This window comes from Ranitomeya variabilis, chromosome 1, assembly GCF_051348905.1.
Source record: "Ranitomeya variabilis isolate aRanVar5 chromosome 1, aRanVar5.hap1, whole genome shotgun sequence".
Lineage (NCBI taxonomy): Eukaryota > Metazoa > Chordata > Amphibia > Anura > Dendrobatidae > Ranitomeya > Ranitomeya variabilis.
This window is the reverse complement of record NC_135232.1, coordinates 455,560,377-455,582,637: the sequence shown is the minus strand read 5'-3', so window position 1 is coordinate 455,582,637 and position 22,261 is coordinate 455,560,377. Positions and strand designations below refer to the sequence as shown.

Sequence of the window (22,261 nt, the reverse complement as noted above, 5' to 3'; positions counted from 1 at the left end):
TGTGGTATGTTGCATGTCGCATGTTGCATGTGGTATGTTGCATGTCACATGTGGTATGTCGCATGTGGTATGTTGCATGTCGCATGTGGTATGTTGCATGTCGCATGTGGTATGTTGCATGTCACATGTTGCATGTGGTATGCTGCATGTCGCTTGTTGCATGTCACGTGTTGCATGTGGTATGTTGCATGTCGCATGTGGTATGTTGCATGTCGCATGTGGTATGTTGCATGTCGCGTGTTGCATGTCGTATGTGCTATGTTGCATGTCATAAGTTGCATGTTGCATGTGGTAGGTTGCATGTTGCAAGGCGCATGTTGTATGTTGCATGGTGTATATCGAATGGTGTATGTCGCATGGTGTATGTTGCAGGGTGTATGTTGCAGGGTGTATTTTCCATGGTGTATGTTGCAGGGTGTATGTTGCAGGGTGTATGTTGTATGTACTGTGCAGAAAGTTAGAAGGAATAACATAGAGAGAATGAGATAGATAGATAGATAGATAGATAGATAGATAGATAGATAGATAGATAGATAGATAGTAGATAGATTAGCGATTTTGTCAGAAAACTTACGCTAGCAGGCAGTGAGTTACGGCGTTATGTCCTGGATGGAAAAAGTTTTCCGGCGTCCAGGACAACATAATTTGCATATCCAGACTTCCGGGGCACAGAGGTTACCGTGAAAAGCCGGCGCATGCGCAGTACTGTGTTGTATGCATTGCCCACAGTTGGGCAAAGCATACTGCGCAGGCACGAGATGAAACTTAACTGCGCAGGCGCTAAATAAAACGCCAACGCCGGGAAGAAGATTCGTAGTGAAAAGTTGGAGGTGGGGAGAATCGGCGGACAGGGGTGATTGACAGCCGAAAACAGCAAGATTAATAAGGTATTTTCTCTGCAAAGGTGGGGAATCATTGGATAATAAAGGCACTATTGTAAAGCAGAGCTCAGGCTCTATTGAACGATATTTTTATCTCATATCGAAAAAACAGGGTGACAGGTTCCCTTTAAGAAATGCCTATGCTAAATGTATCTCTAAGGAGCTGATCCATATCTTCCCCCGAATCGGGCAGCCAAAGGAGACACTGACAGACCAAGGGACCCCTTCATGTCGAAGGTCATGAGGGAGTTGTGCAAGACCCTGAAAATTACCCAGCTCAGAACCTCAGTGTACCATCCCCAGACTGATGGGCTGGTGGAAAGGTTTAACAAAACCTTGAAGGCTAAGCTGAAGAAAGCAGTGGAGAAGGACGGCCGAAACTGGGACTGTCTGCATCCTTATCTGTTGGTCTCGGTCCGGGAAGTTCCGCAAGCTTGCCAACGTGATGCCCATTGTGAAGGAGCACCTCCTCAAGGCTCAGGAACCCCAGTTCCGGGTGTATAATAGGTCAGCCAGGATATGACAGTTCAACCCAAGGGATTGAGTACTTGTGCTGGTACCCACGGTGGACACCAAATTCCTGGCCAAGTGGCAGGGTCCCTATGAGGTGGTGGAGAAACTTGGTGAGGTCAACTACAAAGTCCACCAACCGGGAAAGCGGAAACCCTACCAGGTGTACCACGTGAACCTGATCAAACAGTGGCAGGACAGAGAACCCATGGAAGCTCCTTGTCTGATGGCCAAGTCCGATGTAGGTGCGGAAGATGTTAAGATGGCAGACACCTTATCTTGCTCACAGAAGCAGCTGTACTGAGAATTGCTGCAGCGTAACAGAGACCTGTTCTCTGATCTTCCAGGTTGTACGAAGGTCATAGAGCATGACATCCGGATGGAGCCTCATGTCCGGGTCAATTTGAAGCCATACCGGATTCCGGAAGCACCCCGAGAGGTGATCTCCAGGGAGGTAAAGCGGATGCTGAGCCTGGGAGTCATCGAGGAATTCAGGAGTGGCTGGTTCAGCCCAATAGTCCTAGGGCCGAAAACAGATGGGGAATGGCGATTTTGCAATGGCTATCAGAAGCTGAATGAGGTTTGTAAGACCGATACCTACCTGATGCCCCAGGTCGATGAATTAATTGAGATGTTAGGGCCGGCTTGGTACATTACTACCCTTGACCTCACAAAAGGGTATTGGCAAATCCCCATGTCCCAGGGTACCAAAGAAAAGACTGCGTTCTCAACACCAGATGGATGCTTCCAATACACAAGGACGCCGTTTGGGTTGCAAGGCGCTCTAGCAACATTCCAGAGAGCCATGGACCGGATCCTAGCTCCCCACAAAAGGTATGCAGCGGCCTACCTGGACAATATTGTAATCTTCAGCCAGGATTGGGGAAGCCATCTGAGCAAGTTCCAGGCAGTATTTGATGCTCTACAACAGGCGTGGTTTTCCATAAACCCGAAAAAGTGTGCCTTGGGAATGGCGGAAGCGAGATGTTTGGGCTATGTTGTAGGCAGGGGCGAAATAAAGCCCCAGATAAATAAGTGGAGGCGATCTAGGGCTGGCCACAACCCCTCTCAAAGAAACAGGTCAGGGCGTTCCTGGGGGATACTACCACCGGTTCATCCCAAAACTTTGCCATGGTAGCCGCCTCTCTGACGGATCTCCTTAAAGGGACGAAGTCGGCTGTGGCCAAGTGGTCTCCAGAAGCTGAAACAGCCTTTCAGGAGCAGAAGCTGGCTCTGTGCAAACAGCCGATGCTGGTAGCACCCAATTTCTCCAAGGAGTTTGTGGTTCAGACGGACGCGTCGGGCTGGGCGCTTTATTATCTCAAGAGGAGAACGGGGAAGAGCACCCCATAATGTATCTTAGCCGGAAGTTGTCATCTTGTGACAAAAACTATTCCATAGTGGAAAAGGAATGTTAAACCATCAAGTGGGCCTTGGACTCCCTAAGATACTACCTCTTAGGCAGGAGGTTCAGACAAGAGTCAGATCATGCCCCACTGAAGTGGATAAGGGAAAAGAAAGGGAACAATGCCCAAATGTTCAGGTGGTTCCCAGCACTTCGGGATTTTAACTTCCATGTGCAGCATAGGCCAGGGAAACTGCAAGGCAATGCTGGCACTCTATCAATGATCCACTGTTTACTGGCAGAAGGTGCCAACCCCCCCACCACCCCGGCTTTGGGCAGAGGGGAAGGGTATGTAAGATGGCCGCCAGACGAGTCCTGGAAGGGAGATATGTGTCATCACAGCTATTAGCTGCGGTGATGAAGGTGAGAATATAATGCTTTTTTATTTTATTATTTTTAACATTAGATGTTTTTACTATTGATGCTGCATAGGCAGCATCAATAGTAAAAAGTTGGTCACACTTATAGTGTTAATAGCAGCGTTAACGGACTGTGTTACAACGCGTTATGCCACGGTGTAACGCAGTCTGTTTAACGGACTGCTAAAACACTATGTGGGCGATGACTGGAGGGGAGTATGGAGGGGGCACTGACTGGAGGGGAATAGGGAGGGGCCAATCAGCAACGCGGGATTTCCATTACAGACAGACAGATAAACAGATGGAAGTACCCCTTAGACAATTATATATATAGATAGCTTAGATTATAGCATCAAATCTGGAGTTAGGAGCAAAATGTCTTTGCTGGACTTCATAGGGGATCAGTAATCATACAATAAACCGCAATACTACAGTACTGCAGTGCATTATATGAATGATCACAGGTTTAAACTCCTTAAGGGGACTAGGTAAAGGTATCAAAAACATTAAAAAATGTTTGGAGAAAGCACATAGTAAAATGTAATTAGTGATATCTAAAAAATAAAATATTTGGTATCGCTGTGTGCGTAAGTAACCTAAATAATACAATAAAATACCTCTCCAATAACGTGAAAGCTGAAATTAAAAAATACAGCAAAATCACGTCACCACCTTCAAAAAAATGGAATAAAGAGTTCATGAAGTTATTGGACCTCAAAACGGTACCAGCAAAAACAACAACCCACCGGCAGAACAAGACGACACGCAACTCTATTGGCCAAAAAATTAAAAAAAGCCATCGACTCTCAGGATATGGTGAATTTTCTTTTGCACGTTTTTTTATCATTAGAAGATAGAAGTTTGGTTTGAGAATAACTGCACTGCCCTATAGAACAAAGTTTCCACAAAACCCCCAAAACATAACCCTATCATCTCACTTGGATTCTTTCCAGTACATTACATGGTAAAGTAAGTGGCGTCATCGGGAACTAGAACTCGTCCTGCAATAAAAGACCAAACAACCCTTCATCATACCTCTCATGTGGAGGGAAAAAGAAAAACAAAGAGTGATAATTGGAGATATGGTTTGGTGACCGGTGTCAGATATGTGAGGTGGCACTTTTCCCCCCAAACCACGTCCCTCATAAACTACTGTCTGTGTAGCCCCTCCATTTTGGGGGGCATTTTCAGCTAATACTGGCGGTTTTCTACAAAACTGTGAACATCTGCTGTTTACACTGCCATATCAGCTCCACCATGTCACTGCCAGCCCCTCATGAAGTCTTGTGGGGGTCTGTCCCATGCATGGCCTCTCACTACAGCACAGCGCATAGCACCGCAGTAATTCCAACGAACAAGCAGCAGAGGGCGACATCGCACAACTCGCATGTCCGTGACGTCATTATCGTGCGCCCCAGCAGCTGCGTGCCCTCTGGAAGGCTCCGAAGTGTCACTGCAGAAGGGGGCACCAGGTTCGGTGTGTCGGGTGGGCAGATATGGCGGTCAGTCCGGCAGACGCCGAGCTCCGGCAGCAACAGCTGAGAGCGCTCCGTAGGAAGTGGCTGAAGGATCAGGAGCTGAGCCCTCGGGAGCCCGTGCTGCCGGAGAAGAAGCTGAATGCGGTGGACAGGTTCTGGGCCAACTTCCTGCAGAAGAACTCTCTGTGGAGGAGATGGGTACGTGAGGGGAGAGGGTTATTCTAGTGCCAGTCCTGGGTATATGCACAAGTATGTGCCCTCCACGTGCCACTGAGGGGGAGCCCTCCAAAATAACTGGCACAGGTGATGTATGGTGAGATTTATATAATGGGCACAGGGGATGTATGATGAGCTATATTACATAGTGGGCACAGGGGATGTATGATGAGCTATATTACATAGTGGGCACAGGGGATGTATGATGAGCTATATTACATAGTGGGCACAGGGGATGTATGATGAGCTGTATAGTGGGCACAGGGGATGTATGATGAGCTATATTACATAGTGGGCACAGGGGATGTATGATGAGCTATATTACATAGTGGGCACAGGGGATGTATGATGAGCTATATTACATAGTGGGCACAGGGGATGTATGATGAGCTATATTACATAGTGGGCACAGGGGATGTATGATGAGCTATATTACATAGTGGGCACAGGGGATGTATGATGAGATATATTATATAGTGGGGCACAGGGGATGTATGATGAGATATATAGTGGGCACAGGGATGTATGATGAGATATATTATATAGTGGTCACGGGATGTGTGATGAGCTATATTACATAGTGGGCACGGGATGTATGATGAACTATATTACATAGTGGGCACAGGGGATGTATGATGAGCTATATTATATAGTGGGCACGGGATGTATGATGAGATATATAGTGGGCACAGGGATGTATGATGAGATATATTATATAGTGGGCACGGGATGTATGATGAGATATATTATATAGTGGGCACGGGATGTATGATGAGATATATAGTGGGCACAGGATGTATGATATATATTACATAGTGGGCACAGGGGATGTATGATGAGCTATATTACATAGTGGGCACAGGGGATGTATGATGAGATATATTACATAGTGGGCACAGGGGATGTATGATGAGCTGTATAGTGGGCACAGGGGATGTACAGGTCCTTCTCAAAAAATTAGCATATAGTGTTAAATTTCATTATTTACCATAATGTAATGATTACAATTAAACTTTCATATATTATAGATTCATTATCCACCAACTGAAATTTGTCAGGTCTTTTATTGTTTTAATACTGATGATTTTGGCCTACAACTCCTGATAACCCAAAAAACCTGTCTCAATAAATTAGCATATTTCACCCGTCCAATCAAATAAAAGTGTTTTTTAATAACAAACAAAAAAACCATCAAATAATAATGTTCAGTTATGCACTCAATACTTGGTCGGGAATCCTTTGGCAGAAATGACTGCTTCAATGCGGCGTGGCATGGAGGCAATCAGCCTGTGACACTGCTGAGATGTTATGGAGGCCCAGGATGCTTCAATAGCGGCCTTAAGCTCATCCAGAGTGTTGGGTCTTGCGTCTCTCAACTTTCTCTTCACAATATCCCACAGATTCTCTATGGGGTTCAGGTCAGGAGAGTTGGCAGGCCAATTGAGCACAGTAATACCATGGTCAGTAAACCATTTACCAGTGGTTTTGGCACTGTGAGCAGGTACCAGGTCGTGCTGAAAAATGAAATCTTCATCTCCATAAAGCATTTCAGCCGATGGAAGCATGAAGTGCTCCAAAATCTCCTGATAGCTAGCTGCATTGACCCTGCCCTTGATGAAACACAGTGGACCAACACCAGCAGCTGACATGGCACCCCACACCATCACTGACTGTGGGTACTTGACACTGGACTTCAGGCATTTTGGCATTTCCTTCTCCCCAGTCTTCCTCCAGACTCTGGCACCTTGATTTCCGAATGACATGCAAAATTTGCTTTCATCAGAAAAAAGTACTTGGGACCACTTAGCAACAGTCCAGTGCTGCTTCTCTGTAGCCCAGGTCAGGCGCTTCTGCCGCTGTTTCTGGTTCAAAAGTGGCTTTACCTGGGGAATGCGGCACCTGTAGCCCATTTCCTGCACACGCCTGTGCACGGTGGCTCTGGATGTTTCCACACCAGACTCAGTCCACTGCTTCCTCAGGTTCCCCAAGGTCTGGAATCGGTCCTTCTCCACAATCTTCCTCAGGGTCCGGTCACCTCTTCTCGTTGTACAGCGTTTTCTGCCACATTGTTTCCTTCCAACAGACTTACCATTGAGGTGCCTTGATACAGCACTCTGGGAACAGCCTATTTGTTGAGAAATTTCTTTCTGGGTCTTACCCTCTTGCTTGAGGGTGTCAATGATGGCCTTCTTGACATCTGTCAGGTCGCTAGTCTTAGGGTACCGTCACACAGTACCATTTTAATCGCTACGACGGCACGATCCGTGACGTCGCAGGGTTCGTATGAATATCGCTCCAGCGTCGTAGACTGCGGTCACACGTTGCAATCACGGCGCTGGAGCGATGCCGAAGTCCCCGGTAACCAGGGTAAACATCAGGTAACTAAGCGCAGGGCCGCGCTTAGTAACCCGATGTTTACCGTGGTTACCAGCGTAAACGTAAAAAAAACAAAACAAACAGTACATACTTACATTCCGGTGTCTGTCCCCGGCATTCTGCTTCTCTCCACTGTGTAAGCGCCATAGCCGGAAAACACAGCGGTGACGTCAGACGTCACCGCTGTGCTCGCTTTCCGGCTGGCAGACGCTCACACAGTGCAGAGAAGCTGAGACGCCGGGGACAGACACCGGAATGTAAGTATGTACTGTTTGTTTTTTTTACGTTTACGCTGGTAACCACGGTAAACATCGGGTTACTAAGCGCGGCCCTGCGCTTAGTTACCCGATGTTTACCCTGGTTACAAGCGAACACATCGCTGGATCGCTGTCACACACAACGATCCAGCGATGTCAGCAGGTGATCAAGCGATGAAAGAAAGTTCCATACGATCTGCTACGACGTCCGATTCTCAGCAGGGTCCCTGATCGCTGCTGCGTGTCAGACACTGCGATATCGTAACGATATCGCTAGAACGTCACGAATCGTACCGTCGTAGCGATCAAAATGGTACTGTGTGACGGTACCCTTACCCATGATGGGGGGTTTTGAGTAATGAACCAGGCAGGGAGTTTTTAAAAGCCTCAGGTATCTTTTGCATGTGTTTAGAGTTAATTAGTTGATTCAGAAGATTAGGGTAATAGGTCGTTTAGAGAACCTTTTCTTGATATGCTAATTTATTGAGACAGGTTTTTTGGGTTATCAGGAGTTGTAGGCCAAAATCATCAGTATTAAAACAATAAGACCTGTCAAATTTCAGTTGATGGATAATGAATTTATAATATATGAAAGTTTAATTGTAATCATTACATTATGGTAAATAATGAAATTTAACACTATATGCTAATTTTTTGAGAAGGACCTGTATGATTAGCTATATTACATAGTGGGCACGGTATGTATGATGAGCTATATTACATAATGGGCACAGGGGATGTATGATGAGCTATATTACATAGTGGGCACAGGGGATGTATGATGAGCTATATTACATAGTGGGTACAGGGGTTGTCTGATGAGCTATATTATATAGTGGGTATGGGATGTATAATGAGATATATAGTGGGCACAGTGGATGTATGATGAGCTATATTACATAGTGGGCACAGGGGATGTATGATGAGCTATATTACTTAGTGGGCACAGGGGATGTATGATGAGCTATATTACATAATGGGCACATGGGATGTATGATGAGCTATATTACATAATGGGCACATGGGATGTATGATGAGCTATATTACATAGTGGGCAGAGAGGATGTATGATGAGATATATTACATAGTGGGCACATGGGATGTATGATGAGCTATATTATATAGTGAGCACGGGATGTATGATGAGATATATAGTGGGCACAGTGGATGTATGATGAGCTATATTATATAGTGGGCACGGGATGTATGATGAGCTATATAGTGGGCACAGGATGTATGATGAGATATATTACATAGTGGGCACGGGATGTATGATGAGATATATTACATAGTGGGCACGGGATGTGTGATGAGATATGTTACATAGTGGGCACAGGGGATGTATGATGAGCTATATTATATAGTGGGCACAGGGGATGTATGATGAGCTATATTATATCGTGGGCACAGGGAATGTATGATGAGATATATTATATAGTGGGCACAGGGGATGTATGATGAGATATATAGTGGGCACATGATGTATGATGAGATATATTACATAGTGGGCACGGGATGTGTGATGAGATATGTTACATAGTGGGCACAGGGGATGTATGATGAGCTATATTACATAATGGGCACAGGGGATGTATGATGAGCTATATTACATAGTGGGCACAGGGGATGTATGATGAGCTATATTACATAGTGGGCACAGGGGATGTATGATGAGCTATATTACATAGTGGGCACAGGGGATGTATGATGAGCTATATTACATAGTGGGCACAGGGGATGTATGATGAGCTATATTACATAATGGGCACATGGGATGTATGATGAGCTATATTACATAATGGGCACATGGGATGTATGATGAGCTATATTACATAGTGGGCAGAGAGGATGTATGATGAGATATATTACATAGTGGGCACATGGGATGTATGATGAGCTATATTATATAGTGAGCACGGGATGTATGATGAGATATATAGTGGGCACAGGGATGTATGATGAGATATATTATATAGTGGGCACAGGGGATGTATGATGAGATATATTATATAGTGGGCACAGGGGATGTATGATGAGATATATTATATAGTGGGCACAGGGGATGTATTATGAGATATATAGTGGGCACGGGGATGTATGATGAGATATATTATATAGTGGTCACAGGGGATGTATGATGAGCTATATTACATAGTGGGCACAGGGGATGTATGATGAGCTATATTACATAGTGGGCACAGGGGATGTATTATGAGATATATAGTGGGCACGGGGATGTATGATGAGATATATTATATAGTGGTCACAGGGGATGTATGATGAGCTATATTACATAGTGGGCACAGGGGATGTATGATGAGCTATATTACATAGTGGGCACAGGGGATGTATGATGAGATATATAGTGGGCACAGGGGATGTATGATGAGATATATTATATAGTGGGGCACAGGGGATGTATGATGAGATATATAGTGGGCACAGGGATGTATGATGAGATATATTATATAGTGGGCACAGGGGATGTGTGATGATCTATATTACATAGTGGGCACGGGATGTATGATGAACTATATTACATAGTGGGCACAGGGGATGTATGATGAGCTATATTACATGGGCACAGGGGATGTATGATGAGCTATATTATATAGTGGGCACAGGGGATGTATGATGAGATATATTATATAGTGGGCACAGGGGATGTATTATGAGATATATAGTGGGCACGGGGATGTATGATGAGATATATTATATAGTGGTCACAGGGGATGTATGATGAGCTATATTACATAGTGGGCACAGGGGATGTATGATGAGCTATATTACATAGTGGGCACAGGGGATGTATGATGAGATATATTATATAGTGGGGCACAGGGGATGTATGATGAGATATATAGTGGGCACAGGGATGTATGATGAGATATATTATATAGTGGTCACAGGGGATGTGTGATGATCTATATTACATAGTGGGCACGGGATGTATGATGAACTATATTACATAGTGGGCACAGGGGATGTATGATGAGCTATATTACATGGGCACAGGGGATGTATGATGAGCTATATTATATAGTGGGCACAGGGGATGTATGATGAGATATATTATATAGTGGGCACGGGATGTTTGATGAGATATATAGTGGGCACAGGGGATGTATGATGAGATATATTACATAGTGGGCACAGGGGATGTATGATGAGCTATATTACATAGTGGGCACAGGATGTATGATGAGATATATTATATAGTGGGCACAGGGATGTATGATGAGCTATATTATATAGTGGACACAGGGATGTATGATGAGCTATATTACATAGTGGGCACAGGGGATGTATGATGAGCTATATTATATAGTGGGCACGGGATGTTTGATTAGATATATAGTGGGCACGGGATGTATGATGAGATATATAGTGGGCACAGGGGATGTATGATGAGATATATTACATAGTGGGCACAGGGGATGTATGATGAGCTATATTACATAGTGGGCACGGGATGTATGATGAGATATATTATATAGTGGTCACAGGGGATGTGTGATGAGCTATATTACATAGTGGGCACAGGATGTATGATGAGATATATAGTGGGCACAGGGATGTATGATGAGCTATATTATATAGTGGTCACAGGATGTATGATGAGATATATAGTGGGCACAGGGATGTATGATGAGATATATTATATAGTCACAGTGGATGTATGATGAGCTATATTATACAGTGGGCACGGGATGTATGATGAGATATATAGTGGGCACGGGATGTATGATGAGATATATTATATAGTGGGCACAGGGGATGTATGATGAGATATATAGTGGGCACAGGGATGTATGGTGAGCTATATTATATAGTGGGCACGGGATGTATGATGAGATATATAGGTGGCACAGGATGTATGATGAGATATATTACATAGAGGACACAGGGAATGTATGATGAGCTATATTACATAGTGGGCACAGGGGATGTATGATGAGCTATATTATATAGTGGGCACGGGGGATGTATGATGAGCTATATTATATAGTGGGCACAGGGGATGTATGATGAGCTATATAGTGGGCACAGGGGATGTATGATGAGATATATTACATAGTGGGCACAGGGGATGTATGATGAGATATATTACATAGTGGGCACGGTATGTATGATGAGCTATATTACATAGTGGGCAGAGAGGATGTATGATGAGATATATTACATAGTGGGCACAGGGGATGTATGATGAGCTACATTACATAGTGGGCACAGGGGATGTATGATGAGCTATATTATATAGTGGGCACGGGATGTATGATGAGATATATAGTGGGCACAGGGATGTATGATGAGATATATTATATAGTGGTCACAGTGGATGTATGAGCTATATTATACAGTGGGCACGGGATGTATGATGAGATATATAGTGGGCACGGGATGTATGATGAGATATATTATATAGTGGGCACAGGGGATGTATAATGAGATATATAGTGGGCACAGGGATGTATGATGAGCTATATTACATAGTGGGCACAGTGGATGTATGATGAGCTATATTATATAGTGGGCACGGGATGTATGATGAGATATATTATATAGTGGGCACAAGGGATGTATGATGAGATATATTACATAGTGGGCACAGGGGATGTATGATGAACTATATTATACAATGGGCACGGGATGTATGATGAGATATATAGTGGGCACAGGGGATGTATAATGAGATATATAGTGGGCACGGGATGTATGATGAGATATATAGTGGGCACAGGGATGTATGATGAGCTATATAGTGGGCACAGGGGATGTATGATGAGCTATATTATATAGTGGGCACAGTGGATGTATGATGAGATATATTATATAGTGGGCACAGGAGATGTATAATGAGATATATAGTGGGCACAGGGATGTATGATGAGCTATATTATATAGTGGGCACGGGATGTATGATGAGCTATATTACATAGTGGGCACAGTGGATGTATGATGAGCTATATTATATAGTGGGCACAGGGGATGTATGATGAGATATATTATATAGTGGGCACAGGGGATGTATGATGAGATATATAGTGGGCACAGGGGATGTATGATGAGATATATTATATAGTGGGCACAGGGGATGTATAATGAGATACATAGTGGGCACAGGGATGTATGATGAGATATATTATATAGTGGGCACAGGGGATGTATGATGAGCGATATTACATAGTGGGCACAGTGGATGTATGATAAGCTATATTATATAGTGGGCACAGGATGTATGATGAGATATATTATATAGTGGGCACAGGGATGTATGATGAGCTATATTATATAGTGGGCACAGGGGATGTATGATGAGATATATTATATAGAGGGCACAGGGGATGTATGATGAGCTATATTATATAGTGGGCACAGTGGATGTATGATGAGCTATATTATATAGTGGGCACAGTGGATGTATGATGGGATATCTTATATAGTGGTCACAGTGGATGTATGATGAGCTATATAATACAATGGGCACGGGATGTATGATGAGATATATAGTGGGCACAGGGGATGTATGATGAGCTATATTACATAGTGGGCACAGGGGATGTATGATGAGCTATATTATACAATGGGCACGGGATGTATGATGAGATATACAGTGGGCACAGGGGATGTATGATGAGCTATATTATATAGTGGGCACAGGGGATGTATAATGAGATATATTATATAGTGGGCACAGGGGATGTATGATGAGATATATAGTGGGCACAGGGGATGTATGATGAGCTATATTATATAGTGGGCACAGTGGATGTATGATGAGCTATATTATATAGTGGGCACAGTGGATGTATGATGGGATATATTATATAGTGGGCACAGTGGATGTATGATGAGCTATATTATACAATGGGCACGGGATGTATGATGAGATATATAGTGGGCACAGGGGATGTATGATGAGCTATATTATATAGTGGGAACAGGATGTATGATGAGATATATTATATAGTGGGCACAGGGATGTATGATGAGATATATTATATAGTGGGCACAGGGGATGTATGATGAGCTATATTATATAGTGGGCACACGGGATGTATGATGAGCTATATTATATAGTGGGCACAGTGGATGTATGATGAGCTATATTATATAGTGGGCACACGGGATGTATGATGAGCTATATTATATAGTGGGCACAGTGGATGTATGATGAGCTATATTATATAGTGGGCACACGGGATGTATGATGAGCTATATTATATAGTGGGCACAGTGGATGTATGATGGGATATATTATATAGTGGGCACAGTGGATGTATGATGAGCTATATTATATAGTGGCACAGTGGATGTATGATGGGATATATTATATAGTGGTCACAGTGGATGTATGATGAGCTATATTATACAATGGGCACGGGATGTATGATGAGATATATAGTGGGCACAGGGGATGTATGATGAGCTATATTATATAGTGGGCACAGGATGTATGATGAGATATATTATATAGTGGGCACAGGGATGTATGATGAGATATATTATATAGTGGGCACAGGGGATGTATGATGAGCTATATTATATAGTGGGCACACGGGATGTATGATGAGCTATATTATATAGTGGGCACAGTGGATGTATGATGAGCTATATTATATAGTGGGCACACGGGATGTATGATGAGCTATACTATATAGTGGGCACAGTGGATGTATGATGAGCTATATTATATAGTGGGCACAGTGGATGTATGATGGGATATATTATATAGTGGGCACAGGGGATGTATGATGAGCTATATTATATAGTGGGCACACGGGATGTATGATGAGCTATATTATATAGTGGGCACAGTGGATGTATGATGAGCTATATTATATAGTGGGCACAGTGGATGTATGATGGGATATATTATATAGTGGGCACAGGGGATGTATGATGAGCTATATTATATAGTGGGCACACGGGATGTATGATGAGCTATATTATATAGTGGGCACAGTGGATGTATGATGAGCTATATTATATAGTGGGCACAGTGGATGTATGATGGGATATATTATATAGTGGTCACAGTGGATGTATGATGAGCTATATTATACAATGGGCACGGGATGTATGATGAGATATATAGTGGGCACAGGGGATGTATGATGAGATATATTATATAGTGGGCACAGTGGATGTATGATGAGCTATATTATATAGTGGGCACAGTGGATGTATGATGGGATATATTATATAGTGGGCACAGGGGATGTATGATGAGCTATATTATATAGTGGGCACACGGGATGTATGATGAGCTATATTATATAGTGGGCACAGTGGATGTATGATGAGCTATATTATATAGTGGGCACAGTGGATGTATGATGAGCTATATTATATAGTGGGCACACGGGATGTATGATGAGCTATATTATATAGTGGGCACAGTGGATGTATGATGAGCTATATTATATAGTGGGCACAGTGGATGTATGATGGGATATATTATATAGTGGGCACAGGGGATGTATGATGAGCTATATTATATAGTGGGCACACGGGATGTATGATGAGCTATATTATATAGTGGGCACAGTGGATGTATGATGAGCTATATTATATAGTGGGCACACGGGATGTATGATGAGCTATATTATATAGTGGGCACAGTGGATGTATGATGAGCTATATTATATAGTGGGCACAGTGGATGTATGATGAGCTATATTATATAGTGGGCACAGTGGATGTATGATGGGATATATTATATAGTGGGCACAGTGGATGTATGATGGGATATATTATATAGTGGGCACAGGGGATGTATGATGAGCTATATTATATAGTGGGCACACGGGATGTATGATGAGCTATATTATATAGTGGGCACAGTGGATGTATGATGAGCTATATTATATAGTGGGCACAGTGGATGTATGATGAGCTATATTATATAGTGGGCACACGGGATGTATGATGAGCTATATTATATAGTGGGCACAGTGGATGTATGATGAGCTATATTATATAGTGGGCACAGTGGACGTATGATGGGATATATTATATAGTGGGCACGGGATGTATGATGAGCTATATTATATAGTGGGCACACGGGATGTATGATGAGCTATATTATATAGTGGGCACAGTGGATGTATGATGAGCTATATTATATAGTGGGCACACGGGATGTATGATGAGCTATATTATATAGTGGGCACAGTGGATGTATGATGAGCTATATTATATAGTGGGCACAGTGGATGTATGATGAGCTATATTATATAGTGGGCACAGTGGATGTATGATGGGATATATTATATAGTGGGCACAGGGGATGTATGATGAGCTATATTATATAGTGGGCACACGGGATGTATGATGAGCTATATTATATAGTGGGCACAGTGGATGTATGATGAGCTATATTATATAGTGGGCACAGTGGATGTATGATGGGATATATTATATAGTGGGCACAGTGGATGTATGATGGGATATATTATATAGTGGTCACAGTGGATGTATGATGAGCTATATTATATAGTGGGCACAGTGGATGTATGATGAGCTATATTATATAGTGGTCACAGTGGATGTATGATGGGATATATTATATAGTGGTCACAGTGGATGTATGATGGGATATATTATATAGTGGTCACAGTGGATGTATGATGAGCTATATTATATAGTGGGCACAGTGGATGTATGATGGGATATATTATATAGTGGTCACAGTGGATGTATGATGAGCTATATTATACAATGGGCACGGAATGTATGATGAGATATATAGTGGGCACAGGGGATGTATGATGAGCTATATTATATAGTGGGCACAGGATGTATGATGAGATATATAACGTGTGTTGTTCATTCGCAGACCTTCAGGACGTATAACATGGGTGTTCAGGGAGTGACGAGAATTCTGGTACCAGCGTGGATCATTCACTACTTTCTGAAGTACCACATGGAGGTAATGTGTGCTGTAATGCATCTCATCAGTGCGTACACTTCATTCACCGAATCTGAACCGCTGCCATTATAGCACATTGCATGTAGGAGTGGCACGCTTCGCTACACTCACCCATCGCTGTTCCAGAGGTTTCTTCTCCATAGGCTTTGTTGATTGGCTGCAGTGCTAATGTCATGAGTATGCCACACGCTGCAGCCAGTCATTAGGTTCATTGGTCCTCACAATGTAGACAGCACAAGACATAGGCCAAGTGATTGGCTGCAGCGCGCACAAGGGTTGTAGTCATGACGACGTCGCCGCTTCAGACCGTTAAGTAAAACTGGCAGAGAGTCATTTTAGGAACAGGGGAGAGTGAATATGTTGGTTTTTATTTTAATCTCCCCAAGCCCACAGAATAACAAAATGAAATACCCCATTGATGCTTTTTTGCCCCAATTAGAAATGTGGAGGTGTTTATCATGTCCTGCAGTACAAGGGACACATGTAACCAGTTGGATTGGGAGAAGGTGGTCACGCTATTCGGGTGTCCATGAAAGATTTACCCTATTAGGGATCTCTCTACGACTTTATGCTTCAGAGCGGTTCTGTTATCTCTTCAGCAGAACTCAAAGCAAACTGTATATATGATTAAATAGATCTGAAAGCACAACAAAAACGCTTTAGAAAATGCAGGGTAGTTTTTACAAAAACTCCTGAATCCAACAATCCGGCACACCTGACACCTAATTTAGGTAACAAACACCCTGAGTAGTGATGAGCGAACGTCCTTGGATAAGGAGTTATCTGAGCATGCTCGGGTGCTGAGTATCTTCGGCGTGCCCTAATAATATGTTCGAGTCCCCACAGCTGCATGTCTCATGGGTGTTAGACAGCCACAACACATGCAGGGATTGCCTAACAAACAGCCGTAAGACATGCAGCCGCAGGGACTCGAACATATTATTAGAGCACGCTGAAGACACGGTTAGCACCCGAGCATGCTCAGATAACACCTTATCCCAGCACTAACCCTGAGTTGTCATGGCTGGGGCGGAGCAGTACTTTTCTCTCCAGGGCACCACATTATCACATTTGGCGTGATGGCTAGCTGCTCTGCTATTTGGGCAGGGTGTCTGTTTGCCTGATTAATAAATTCATGATGTTGATTTCTTTCAGACGACTCCGTATGCTGTAATTCATCAGAAACCTCGGCTGTACCCTGTGAGTGTGCTGTTCATTCAGTCATATCTGTCCTTTACATTTCTCTGTTTTTTTTATGTTACATCGCTGTTCTGATTGCCTCATTGAGATACAAGTATGCAGCACAAGTCATCCATTTACATGACTGTAAGGGCAGCTGCAGACGAGCATATGAGACATTGTCCCAATATCATCCAGAGAACTTGGACAAGTTTTATCTGTGTACCATCTGCGTGTCCAATCTTTTATATCTACGGGAAATCCATGTGATTAGTTTACATACAACTACGTTAACAAATGGACATATGTTTGTAATAATGTAAAAATCCCATGGCACTCGGCTGTTCCATGTGGGGGTCCGTTTTTTACGTATGTATAGATTTGAATATTGATTCTCACCCAAGACTGAAGAAAGTAATTCACTTATTTATTTTCCCCGCCTGGACAGTCAGGCCGAGAACAAAAATATCACGGTATGGAATAACATGGGTCAGTGTGCTGTCTGATTAAAAATCAGACGCCTCCGGCTAAGTTCACGAGTGGAAAAACAATGTTCAGTTTTATCCAGAAAAAAAATTATATATATATATATTTATATATATATATATATATATATATATATATATATATATATATATATATATATATATATTACATGTACTCACAAAATTAGAATATCATCAAAAAGTATTTATTTCAGTTCTTCAATACAAAAAGTGAAGCTCATACATTATATAGAGTCATTACCAACAGAGTGATCTACTTCACCTGTTTATTTCTGTTAATGTTGACGATTATGGCTTACAGCCAATGAAAACCCAAAAGTCATTTTTATATACCGTATTTTCCGGCGTATAAGACGACCTTTTAATCCCTGAAAATCTTCTTAAAAGTTGGGGGTCGTCTTATACGCCGGGTCTCGTCTTATAGGGTGGGTGCGGACCAATGTGCATAGAGGGGGCATCTCACAGGGAAGGAGTAAGTGGAGTATCCCCTATTACCTCATTGTGGCAGCGATGCTCTCTGTGCTGGGGGGTGGCGTATCTTAGTGCAGCTTCGGGGCTCCGCCGGCATTTCCTCAAAGCCCGGAGGCCCCCGCAGCTCCATTGCTGCGATGCGGTGGCCTCCAGGAAAGTGGCCGCTGGGGGCGGCGCATGCTCAGATTCAGATCTTGTCCCGAGATCTTTGAGGAAATGCCGGCGAAGCCCCGAAGCTGCACTAAGATACGCCGCCCCTCAGCACAGAGAGCATCGCTGCACAAAGAGCCGCCGCCACCCCCAGCACGGAGACCCCACGCTGCACAAAGATGAGCTGCCGCCCCCCAGCACAGAGAGCATCGCTCCCACAATGAGGTAATAGGGGGATACTCCACTTACACCTTCCCTGTGAGACACCCCCTCTCTTCGTCATCAGGACCACTCCACCCCACTATATGCACATTGGTCCGCACCCTACAAGCCGACACAAGGTGTATAAGAAGACCCCCAACTTTTAAGAAGATTTTATATTTTAACTATAAAAGTTGAGGGGTCTTCTTATACGCCGGAAAATACGGTAATCTTTTTTTAATCTGCAGTGTCCACTGTATGGCATCTGTTTTCAGCAGTCATTAACATTTTGCAAGTTCAAATACAGTTTCCTCCCTTAATTGCAAGGTGTGAGTGTCAACCTTCCCCCCAAAAAAAGAAAAAATGAAAAGCTTTATGGGATTGACGGTCTAAAGGGTAATAACATTTCTCATTGTGGAGAGTGACATACTGGCTCTGGCATGCCAATATTGGGAGGCTTATTCACCGTGCAATGCTCTTATGGGAAATTTATTATGCAAATTGCCTCTTCAGAGAGGAAGATTACTTGAACTCTATAGCGCCACCTGTTGGAAACCGCAAACTTACAAGTCATGATCGACCCTTTAACAAATCCTGCAATCTGTCTAAGGCTAGGTTCACATTGCGTTAGGGCAATCCGTTTAGCGCTAGCGCTAGCAGATTGCGCTAACGCAATGTTTATTTAGGGGCCGCGTTCAGGGGTCGCGTTAACGTCCCCGCTCTCGCAGATCCCCGATCTGCGAGAGCGGGGAACGGACCTCGGGCGCTCCGCGGACGCTGCAAGCAGCGTCCGAGGCGCTTCACAGAAGAACGGCACATCACTAGCGCGAGCCGAAAAAGGCACGCGCTAGTGATGCGCTGCAGGCGAAATTTACATTGCTGTCAATGGGTGCGCTAACGGACCCGTTGCACGGCGTTAATTGCGACATTTTCGCCGTGCAACGCTGTCCGTTAGCGATCACCCACTAACGCAATGTGAACCTAGCCTTAGGATTTGGCTCTTATCCTAAGTCATATTGCAAGACTCATTAAAGGGTCGATAATGACTTGTAGGATCACGGCTTCCAACAGGTGGCGCTATAGAGTTCAAGTCCTCTTCCTCTCTGAAGAGGCAATTTGCTTATTGGATGTGAGTGATTAGTGCACCCATAGACTTGAATGGGCGAGTCTCCTCCAAAATGCAGAAGAGACTATGTGCATGCTGTTAGGTTTAAAAAAAAACCTCCCATTAAGTTGTTTTTTTTTTTTTTAACTAAATCTGTGTATGGATTAGTATCCTCACCTACTGCCACTATGCTTTAGCACCCAGAAGTGGCTTTTACAATGTAAGCCTATGAGGCATAAAAACAAGACTCCACAGACTTTGTAAAAGAGACTTCCGTCTCACACATAGTGTGACCGGGAAAGTCTGAAGAGCTGTGACGTCACTCAGAAGAGGAGCAGAATGGCGCTGGATATCAGACAAGGTGGCGACTATATTAACACACACTTCACTACATACACAGATTTGGTTAACAGACAAAAAATGAAATTGATGTTGCAGATTTTCTGCTCCAATTAGGTTACTTTTTTTTTATTGCATTGAATTACGTTAACAAAAACTCAACAAATGCTCATTGTAGGAACTTGGCATACTTTACGTGATTTTTTTTAAATTTTTTATTATGCACTCCATTGGGTAAAAAACGTAACCAAAATGCTGAAAGAATTGACATGGAAAGATGGAGTAGGTTTGGGAACAGCTCTGTAATGTTTTTTTTCTTTTGATTGATGGGTTCCATTTACACACTACCAATAGTTCCATGTATATGACTTTAATTGGTCTGTGTAACCTCCTGTCTGTTTGTCTTTAGGGTGACGTCATCCAGGAAACTGGCCAAGTTATCCCACCCTTTGAGGAACAAAGCAGTGGCCATCACCACTAAGCAGGCGCTTTAACACTTGTAATAAGCTTATTTCAGAGCATTGCATTAACAGAACTTTAATATTAATCATACAATAAAAGATTCCAGTTGTATTTCAGAGTTATGTTTCATTCATTGTGATCTACAGGAAATTGAGGAATTAGAAAAGGAATAGCCTCCTCAAATGTGCCGGAAACAGCAGAACAATGGTGCTGAACCCTTTTTTTTTTCTTACCTTTTTCACAAGGCAGTGTTTAAGTATTTGTAAGGGTACCGTCTCACTATACGATTTACCAACGATCACGACCTGCGATACGACCTGGCCGTGATCGTTGGTAAGTCGTTGTGTGGTCGCTGGGGAGCTGTCACACAGACCGCTCTCCAGCGACCAACGATGCTGAGGTTCGCTGGTAACCAGGGTAAACATCGGGTTACTAAGCGCAGGGCCGCGCTTAGTAACCCGATGTTTACTGTGGTTACCAGCGTAAAAGTTTAAAAAAACAAACCGTACATACTCACCATCTGATGTCCGTCAGGTCCCTTGCCGTCTGCTTCCCGCTCTGACTGAGTGCCGCCGTAAAGTGAAAGCAGATCACAGCGGCGGCGTCACCGCTGTGATCTGCTCTCACTTTCCGGCCGGCAGTCAGTCAGAGCGGGAAGCGGACGGCAAGGGACCTGACGGACATCAGATGGTGAGTATGTACGGTTTGTTTTTTTTTACTTTTACGCTGGTAACCACGGTAAACATCGGGTTACTAAGCGCGGCCCTGCGCTTAGCAACCCGATGTTTACCCTGGTTACAAGCGATCGCATCGCTGGATCGCTGTCACACACAACGATCCAGCGGGAGATCCAGCGACGAAAGAAAGTTTCAAACGATCTGCTACGACGTACGATTCTCAGCAGGGTCCCTGATCGCAGTAGCGTGTCAGACACTACGATATCGTAACGATATCGCTAGAATGTCACGAATCGTGCCGTCGTAGCGATGAAAATGCCACTGTGTGACGGTACCCTAAGCCAAAATGAGGACTGTGGTCATTCTTTTCTCTCTGTAGGACTCACTCTTCATTTTGTCTTACTCATGCAAAATACTGAAAGGAATACTACCCTGTGAAAGTGGCTTCTGTCTGCACATCTCTCTGGTCTTCAGCACAGCCATTAAACATGAATGCTGATGATCCAACCTCTATAACCCACACTAACTCATAAGAATGAGAATCCTAGAGTCTCCTGTGTAAACTGAGCTGTAGTGTGTGTGCATGCATGATCATTGTTTCATTCACTTCTATAGGACATACTGGTAAGCCATCTGTCAATCTCATAGAAGTAAAAAATACTCATGGTGAAAAAGCCCTCTCCAGAATGGTTGTACCCATAATGTAAAGCGCTGCGGAACATGTTGGCGCTATATAAATAAAATTATTATTAGA

The 22,261-nt window shown here is 43.4% G+C and overlaps 1 protein-coding gene across 1 annotated transcript; it reads left to right on the top strand.

Annotated features, from left to right (window-relative positions):
• Positions 1-4,546: 4,546 nt before the first annotated feature.
• Positions 4,547-20,941, top strand: NDUFB6 (NADH:ubiquinone oxidoreductase subunit B6). The gene is made up of 4 exons (XM_077250127.1): positions 4,547-4,831; positions 16,325-16,417; positions 17,573-17,617; positions 20,778-20,941. The coding sequence occupies exons 1-4, from the start codon at positions 4,652-4,654 to the stop codon at positions 20,847-20,849; spliced, it is 390 nt and encodes a 129-aa protein (XP_077106242.1). The 5' UTR covers positions 4,547-4,651; the 3' UTR covers positions 20,850-20,941.
• The last annotated feature ends 1,320 nt before the right edge of the window (positions 20,942-22,261 follow it).

What these genes read in the sequence shown, in the direction of transcription:
- NDUFB6 (XM_077250127.1), top strand. Translation starts at nt 4,652, where the DNA reads ATGGCGGTCAGTCCGGCAGACGCCGAGCTCCGGCAGCAACAGCTGAGA. An exon ending in ACTCTCTGTGGAGGAGATGG is followed by an intron (nt 4,832 to 16,324) that starts GTACGTGAGGGG and finishes GTTCATTCGCAG; the next exon opens with ACCTTCAGGACGTATAACAT. An exon ending in TTCTGAAGTACCACATGGAG is followed by an intron (nt 16,418 to 17,572) that starts GTAATGTGTGCT and finishes GATTTCTTTCAG; the next exon opens with ACGACTCCGTATGCTGTAAT.